The 9,279-nt window shown below is 41.0% G+C and overlaps 1 protein-coding gene across 10 annotated transcripts in view; it reads left to right on the plus strand.

Moving 5' to 3' along the window:
* The window catches only part of LOC111253032 (protein kinase C-binding protein NELL2a-like), a 44,045-nt gene extending 37,835 nt beyond the window's left edge, over positions 1–6,210 (plus strand). For 4 of the 10 annotated variants that reach the window (XM_022811843.2, XM_086973704.1, XM_086973706.1 and 1 more), the window contains 3 exons: positions 308–405; positions 1,366–1,565; positions 4,133–6,210. In XM_022811843.2, the coding sequence (XP_022667578.1) occupies positions 308–405; positions 1,366–1,528 (261 nt within the window). In that variant the 3' untranslated portion in view covers positions 1,529–1,565; positions 4,133–6,210. Of the gene's footprint in view, positions 1–307; positions 406–1,365; positions 3,178–3,244; positions 3,373–4,132 lie in introns of those variants that run through there. The other 6 variants (XR_015316172.1, XR_015316173.1, XR_015316171.1 and 3 more) reach the window with 6 other exon arrangements.
* Positions 6,211–9,279: the final 3,069 nt, after the last annotated feature.

Here is a 9,279-nt window from a genome sequence, read left to right on the forward strand (position 1 = left end):
TATATATTTGAATAGGCCTATGTGTTGTATGTCGTATTTCTACAGAGGCGATATGAAAAGAAATATTGCACAATAAAACTTTACGTACTAATCCATCCATTGTTCTGTCCATGTAATACTCATCGCCAACAGAACTTTCATTGTAACATTAATGAATGCATTTTTCCTAATGTTAATCTGTGCCGCAAGTTGTCTGTCCATTGCATTGCTCTGATCTTCGCCATCTACTTTCCTTCTGACTCGGCTTTGTTCTTGTTGTGTTGCTGTTATTTCCGCGGTTTTTTTTCTGTGCGGCCCACTCGGGCAGGTGGGCGAACCTGAGCTGCGCCCAATAATAGCCACCAGTACGGTAGCCAGTACCTCGACTTCAAGCCACCTTCAACAGAGTGAACAACCTTTTCCGGGGTAACTTCTCTTTTCGTAGGCTAAGTTCCCGGACTAAACCAGCCGGAACTCCGAACCAGTAGTAACTTTACTTAATTATTTTAACGCATGTTATCTCTTTCTACGAAAGTTTTACATGCTACATAGAAATGCATGTCATTCAATAACTTACATCTGTTTATATGACATACCGAAACAAAGTGAACTTGCAGTTTGTTTGTGTGGACGATACAGAGAGGATGAAAGTAGTAATGCATGATATTTTCTGTAGTGTTCGGAAAATCCAATTTTACTTGGACGCAACCAATGAAAGCTCAGACATGTGGTTAGTTGATACTAAATTTTGCAACGAGTTTTTCATATTTCAAATGAAAACCTTTAAGTGGAAGATTACACACTACTTACTTAAAGTTATACTCATAGAGATTAGAGCACTATAAACGGAAAAATCTGAACAGCATAAGTATATAGCCTTGATATGGTATATGCCATACTGATTTACAATGAATATATCTCAAGCAGAAGTATTCACTCGTCAATAGGAAGCTCCTCTATTTCCGTCGAGGCATGTCTAGTTGTTGCGAGAGAAATTTCTGCACTATCACTAAACACAGATATACAATCAAAATATATTTATCAAACATAAAGCTGCTACAGGAAGTGTTCGCTGTTGTGAGCCCGTCTGTTTGTTTTCTCCTCGTTCTAGGTCTTTTCGGCTTACAAATAAAAGCCCAGTTGGAAAAAAGATCTATATAATACACTCCCTTGTTTGCATCGACGCTATGAGCATGTTTCGGCAACTTCTCCCAGATAATGGTCAAAACAATTAGTCACGCTAACACTTCTAATAGCCGCTAGACGCTCGTATCGCCGCTGATCGAATCACAGCATTAGAGGTCGTTCGAAAAAAGACAGAGCGCCCTTAATTTTAAAATGATGTAACTAACTCCACACTGAATTTTCCATGTCGCCAATTTTCAGAGTGAGCCTTTCGTATCTTGGCATAGCGTGTCTGCTCCTCATTATAGTGGTGGTCATGATATTTGGTCTGATGCTCGTCGCACTGAGACGTCGCCATCGGAATCGGACCGGATTGCCAAGAGCCCCGCTGGATAATGAAGTCCAAACTAGGCACTCCCAGTAATATGCGGCCTATTTTCATCGTCTGTGTATGCTCAAGGGTAGTGCCTTTTCGTACTTGCCTATATATATATCGGCCCAGGTTGTTACAGTCGATTTTCCAAAACGGACGCATCAGCCTCTCGCTATAAAGTTAACGCATCTTAGTTCTTTGAATAGCTCCAGTATGTATAAAATCTTATTATCTTATATCACATGAGCGACGATATATGCATCGATGGACGGCACGAAGGTTTTATCAAGCACGACTTACTGCTTATATCTGTAACCATCATCACTACGCCTGTTTCGTGGTTATGAAATACCGAGTCTAAGGGACAGCGCCTACCTACAACAACAACAACGAATAACCAGGGCGGCCAATAGAAAACCCGTGACGCCCGGGGCGTACAGTTTAAAGAAGCGCCTATGTCAGACGAACTCATGCAACATGTCAAGAAATTACAAACCGATTTTTAAGGCGTGAAACCGCACCGACACTGTCTGCACTCAGACATGATCTACAAGTAAGTCGATGCGGACTGGCCAACTGTGTTAGAGGTCCTTCATACTAGTCGTAACTAAACAGACAATTTTTCCGCATGTAGCAAACTGGACGTCTGCTCAGCTGAAAATCGCTAGAGAGCTTTTAGAAAATCGTCAAGCGGTCAAACCAAAAACAAATGAGCTTCATTAACGGATTGATGCCGTTATCACGTTTGACGTGAACGAAATCGAAGATACGGTAGTCTTATAAAGAACGTTCTGTTGAGTGACTCGTTATTAACATCGAACGGCCTATTGCTACACCCTACGATAGGCCGCGACTGATTCGGAGTGCGGTTCATATAGAGAAAGGCGTGGAAAGATAATAATTTAGATACTTTCACCAGTCGTAGTGATACGATATATAAATATGCCATTAGCAACGCAGTACAGTGTCTCCAGCTACGCTTGCTACGACAACCATTGTAATAGTATTTATTTATAGCTTATAGGAACATCCGTCTAGTGAGGAGACCTAGCAAAAAATCCAGCTTGGTTGCCCTGAGGTGTGGTCGCTTTTCTGCCGTATCACGTCCAATGGGAAGTTCGTTCCTGCCCACTCGAGCTCTGTTTTTTTTCAACGCAAATGGCAGTACCGTAGCGAAACGTGTTTAATCGGCCTAACGTTTCGAGTGCCGAAATCGTAATTGGTAAATTGTTTCCGAATGATTCTTCGTGGCATTTAGCTGTGCTGCTATGGCACAAATGAGTCGACGCGGGGTGAGACGACGGATGTTGAAACTGTATATGGAGACGCGTACAAAGCAATCACGATAGGGCTAGTTAGCTGGCCATCGATGCCGAACGATACCGTTTCCGTACGATGTGAGATTGAATAGCGATGTTGTTGATGGCTTTAAACATACCGTGTGGAATATTTTTTACTTTCAGGTTTTATCCCTTCTCTCGCTGAGACAAGCAAACATAAAAGTTAGGAGAAAATCAAACTGGTAGTAAGTCTGTGATATGTTAATCGCTGCACCGTAATTCATTCTAAAAGTTAGCGTTCAGCATAGGTCATTTCAACTTATAGAGCAACAACCGTGTAGTTGTGATCTAATTATTATATATTTTCTATTTTGATGAAAACGAAAAATTCAATAAAAGCCAAATGTCGTGATGTACATACACATGCGTTGTATATGAGGCGACCCGTAGGGGGAACACACATCTGAATCGTGCTTCTTATTTGCAGTCGCTTTTTCATGTGACGGTCACAGTATATGGAAAATAACGCTCGAACAACCGAGCGGACAGCCTGTTCCCGACGGCCATTGGACGTTCTGGCTAACCGCACTATGTAAAGTCTGCTACTAGAAAAAGGTCAGCGAGAGCCAGAAAAACAGCACGCTCCGCTGTGTAACAGTCTTTACAGGTGTAGATATTCAAAACGTTCTCTCTACGCTGACTCGACATCATGTTAAAAATGTAAAGACGTAAGCGTCGTAACGTACTGTCAACTTCTATTAAACCACAACAAATCGTGCTCTAAGTAGGATCGGTTACCAAAGAAGGACTACGTTTTTCACAGTAGTTGAAGCTCGATTGAGCTATTATTGGACAGCGGAGGCGCGAGAGGTTGAAAAGCAAGCCGAGGAAGAAGCGTGCACTATATTAGGAATTTCCGCATGTCCATCTTTGATCATTTCTCTCGAACATTGCTAACATTAGAAGTGAGCGCTGTTCCAAGCATACCCTCATCGTATGTACGATTGTTTAGCTGTAAACCGTTAAATCACTCAATGTCCAAGGATGTTGTAAACTTCTCCTTGCTAAACCAAGCACTACATCCTCCAGGAGCCTCTGCAAGCAATCAAGTCGACGATGCCGATCTGTTCCGAAAAGCGTTGTCTTGCTGCGATGGCTTTGATACGAAGCCGAAAGAAAAATGGGCCCGTCGAATAGTGCACGTGCAATGCTGTGCTAGAAAATATGTTTTGTTTTCCCTTGGGTTGAGATGAATTTAACTGAGTCAGAGGTACGATGTGGTGAATTTACTCATTCTATTTTAGAACATTAAGCCAGAGCTAGTTTCGAAGTAACGCACAAGATACTAACAGGAATCTATCATCTCAATGCACAGGAGCTCGCAGTAGATCTGAAGAGTGGCCAATTCGACTCGTGTGGACCATTCGTCGCTATCATCAGCCAACCACGATGTTTATATAGAAACAATGAGGAGACTTCATGACTGCATCGAACTCACAGTGCGGCCCCGAATCATCAATTGTATCTTACTCCACGAACGAGTTTTGCATGAAGAACTGCGAATGCAAGCACAAGTTCGGCCATTGGCACTTACCTAACAAAAAATTAAAAACGCTTGCTTCGTGCAACCGCGATTCGTCAGCTGTTGATCCCAGTTAATCAATGGTTGTACGGTGTCACTCACAGCAACTATACTAAGCTACCTCGAACAACTTTTGACGACTGTCGTCAAGCATCCTTCTGCCCTGAAAAGCGTCGGGACCGGCGTCGGTAAGGATCACCACCACCAACAAAAGACCGAACGCAACATTTGAAAAATATCAAAGGAAGAACGAAGAAAATGAAGCTTCTAAGCACTGGAAGACAATATGCCTGGTTAGCAATCACCAGATATCGCCTAGCTCGCTAAAGCCTGGAACGTATTGACACAGGTATTAGCGATCGCTGATTAAACCCATTCGCTCTTCATCTACTTCGCGAAACGTCTCACTGGAACCACTTCACCGAGGAAATATAAACTCGAAAATGATTCGGACAACTCAGCCATTGTTTATTGCACTGGCTATGACCATTAGCGACACTGTTGTCACAAGTCTAACGATCACTAAACTAGTGAGTGTGTCGGGCGAATTTTACCCTCTTTCACATTAACAAACTTTTATAGGCTTAATAATATATAATAGTCATTTCTTTATGATAATTAATGAAAAATATATAGGCTATGTGACGCCAATGACAAATGATCCTGAATTTTACCTGGCCAAGAATACCAAGCAACGACAAGTTTTACTATCATGTATACGTATATATATATATATGTATATATATATATATATATATATACACACATATACACACATACAGACACACACACACACACACACACATGCACACTATGTATAATATCGTATCGTTATAATATAAGAAATTCTTCAGGCTGCCATTTTGTCGACATGTGCTGCCCTCCTAGCTTACCTGGCTGCCAAATGCTATTCAACCAATTACTAGTGATTTACTAACTTTATCCAGTATCACGTCGAGACAGAGCAAGCTTTTACATCACATGTTATGTAAAAGAGGCGACAAATCGTTCAACTAACTCGGGTGATGTCTACTGTATTCTTGTTCGCTCTGACTATATGATATGCATACATGGCGCGGATCACTTCTTACTTCAAAAAACGTAAGCTCCATAATTACTGATCGTATTTGCTGGGCTGACGTTGCTTTGATCATCCACTTAAGAGAAAGACGCACCTGAAAAAAATCTTACCATAGTGAAATTATGATTTTTTAGGATGCCTGTGGCCTTCAGGAAAATGTCGTCTTTAAAGTCGATGAAAAAGATGCAACAAGCGCATCGATAATAACATGAGAAAATAAAATTACAAAACAAATCTTACAGAGATAATTGGAGCAATACAAGATAGTAGTAAATTATTAATACGATATTTTACTGTATATTTATGAGATGGGTAACTGTACACTAGTCTATGTACGCGTAACCCTGTTGCAATGTATAATATAATATATAAAGGAGTTATTTTCTTAGTATAATTACTGCTACGATCTAACTAAGCTAGTATCTCTTGTCTCTAGTCTTGCGCACGTTCAAAACATGTTCCTAATGTTTAGCATCGACGCTTCACAGACACGACCAGTTCAAAGCGACTCCGAGACGATAAGAACGTCCGTTCAGCCACGTGTGTGGGCTATCTGTGTACAGACCTGGGTCGTTCACGAAATATACTAGACTGAATTATTAATGAAGAGTACCGAATCCGAAAGTGATTTAAACAAGACGCTGCTAAATGACCATATAACGAGCGAACAGCCATCATTGAAAATATAATTTACTAATATACGACAAGTGTAAATATAGCCAAGCGAAAAAGAACTTAAATAGGCTGTAATATATATGCGAGCAAAAATAAACGATAAGACCTTCCGCAACGTCCACCTCTCGTTACTAATACCGGTCGAAATATACTGATTTGATAGGAAAATCCGCATCTTGAGGCTCGAAAAGCCTAGCGAGATCATACAAATACGTCATACGTGACAGGGATTTACTATCAGATCAAACGAAAGGTTCAGATAGTTCTTGTGGAGTGTTCGAAACGATCGCGCATCGCAATCGCTTCTGGCCGAGCACTCTGGCAGAGAAGTCCGAAATGATGATTAAGCGGAATTGTGATCTAGAAATCGTTCCCGCATTTGGTGTGATCATAGAAGCACGCATGGAGCTACAGTTATTACGTCTAGAAAAATTTGGAAGCACCAGTGCAAAAAAATTAAAGGAAGGCGGTACACTACGGAAAAGGACGAATTTAGAAGAGTCTCCGTATCGTGGCCTCTTAGTGATCGTAGAGTGAGTATTTGGGCCTATTTTATTCGATCAACGATCGTGATCGTTAAAGGAGCTCACGTTCTCATAGTCCTTCATTCTATTTTTAATTTACATGAGAAAATATGAGGAAAATATTCCTCTTGTACCAGTGACACTTCGAACAAACACCACCAGGTCCTTATAATTTTTTTTTCAATTTATTTATTTACAATCCATTCGTCGGTCATTCGTTCATGTTTTATGCCAAAATTACCTTCATTCTTATTATCACCTTTAGCATTTTCGTTCTCCCAACTCTTGTTTTGCTGTCACTCGATGTATCACCACATGACATTCGTGTATATATGTATATATATATATATACATACATATCTATTACAACACTTGTGTTTTTCTCTATCTCACAATTCTAACTACCAAGTTTGCCTATCGTGTATAAGTCCCGTTTGTTTCATGCATTGATGTATGTTCAGCTTTACCCTCTTATTATTCTAACTTCAACCTTCTTCACAGCTAAGTTCTCTCCGCTGATTCGGGTTTAGCTTTAGCTTCCGTCACCCTCTACCTGGAGCGTTTATTTCTAGCTTGATTACAATGACTTCGATCTATGATGCATATGCCATAGTCCTGTTCTCAGTCGTAATGTCCTTTTAATCTTTGCCATCGTTACCATCAATTAGCCGTTCTTGTCTAAATTTCGATTCTAACATTTCTGTCTTTCGTTGCCGGCGTGACACTGTGATAACTAGCTTTTTACGATCATGTGTTTGTACGGGCTTCGCTACGTCTTTGTGACGGATTTTTGTTTTCATTTTTCAAAGGGAACATTTCGGTTATAACCTGTGTTCGTACGCGTGTCCTTAATTAACAAGCATTGTTGAGTTTTGTATGAGAAAAAAGGCGACTCTTCTAATGTTTTCTTACTCGAATTAATAAATAATGATAGCCTATAGAGGAAATTACTCCCAAAACAAGCCACTGATAGAAAATATAGCTCGTTTTTAATAACAACTCTGTCGTCAATTGCCGTTAAACGTATGATGGCCGCTAACTTTGCTATACACGCACACTTCGAAAAAAATTAACGCCTTAATTAAGCACGTTAACTTATCGTTGGTGTTTCTATCTCCTTTAGCTAAGTGGACATTCTTTCTCATGCATATGCTACTATTCCTGTCATGCGTGAGTGCCTTCCAGACTCTTCATGTGACGGTGTACTTTTTCTGCGCCTATTATACATGATCAGTATCGTGAATTAACTTTTCATCGTCGTTGTGGCAATCATAGTCAACGTTGACGAATCGAACTAGTTATCTTGTCAGATTTTTCCCTGTCCCTGTAATCCACGTATTATCGGTCATGAAGGAGAAACGAGTAAACAATGAACAATAACGGTCACAATTTTTTCAGAACTCCTGCTATCCCGAACACGGATGCTATATATGTCCGCTTCCAAGTCCTTTTGCCTGTCCATGGCTAGCTACGCTTTTTGGCCTATTCCTCTAAAGCCTTACCCCATCTCTATTGTACCCTCTTACCGCAACAAGCAACGGGATCAGCGAAGCCTGAAATCGTAAAGCGCTTCCGAATTTGTCCGAGAAGGTGCGACAACCACTTCCTAACGTCTTGCTCTCTACCTCACTCAATAGGGCCAGAATACAATAGTTGTATTCCTAGTAGGTTGGTTATTGTTGAAATTGACATGGTAGTAGTAATAGTAGTAGTGGTCATTTCGAATTTCCACCTACGTGGGTCATGGTCTAATCAGTCTATTTGGGTCAAACGGCCATCCCATGAAATGTGCACTTTACAATCCTACACAACGTTCAAACCGTAATCCGTACTCAGCCTACAAACAAATAGAGCGAAACGAACCGCTCTCACAGCCTTCGCATGACGGTGCATCACTACTGCTCCCGCGCTTGCTACTAACGACATCAAAGTAATCAGAGATCAGGTGAAGGTCGGTCTCCTCCGTCTCTTCCAATACCGCCGAACCTCAGCAACCCATCTTATTCATTATTCCTATGCCACCAATTGAAAGCTATCTTTCGTTCTTTGTCCATTGTCACTGAGATGTCAGTGTGTACATACTCTCGTTGCTTGCTCTCCCGCCGATAGTCTGAGCTAAATACCTACAAGGGCGGTGTCGAAACGCCTAAAAACTGCTACCACCCGTGAGTATAATTCAATCGATGATATCGCAATAATATTGTTTCGCGTTTGTTTCGCGCCAAGCATCACCTGTAGTCAAATGGAACCAGCTTTCTAGTCAAAACGGAGGTTGGCAGTTTGTGTGTGCGTGTTTATGAAGAGTACGCTTCCTAAATATCCAATGGTATTGTTGTTTATCGACCCACTGTTATTACTGACCATATTTCCATGATGATCGTCCGTAGGCGCTCGTACTGCATTGATTCCTTTTTTCGGACATGCTCTCGGTACGGAAACCTCTCATTGGACGTTCGTTTAGTTTCGTAAACAAGTGTTGAGTACTTAAGCAATTCGCAGATGGGTTCAGTGCGGAGCTCATGTGTCTTGTGTAACTGCGCCGCTTGTGAGCGGTCTTAAAAATTTAAAGTACATGAGAAGCTCGATATGCGACAATTTGTGAGAACAATCGATAGAATTAACGAAAACAAACTTCTAGATAAAAACTAGTAACTAACTAT

The sequence above is a fragment of the Varroa destructor genome, unplaced genomic scaffold (assembly GCF_002443255.2).
Source record: "Varroa destructor unplaced genomic scaffold, Vdes_3.0 BEIS01000006.1, whole genome shotgun sequence".
NCBI lineage: Eukaryota > Metazoa > Arthropoda > Arachnida > Mesostigmata > Varroidae > Varroa > Varroa destructor.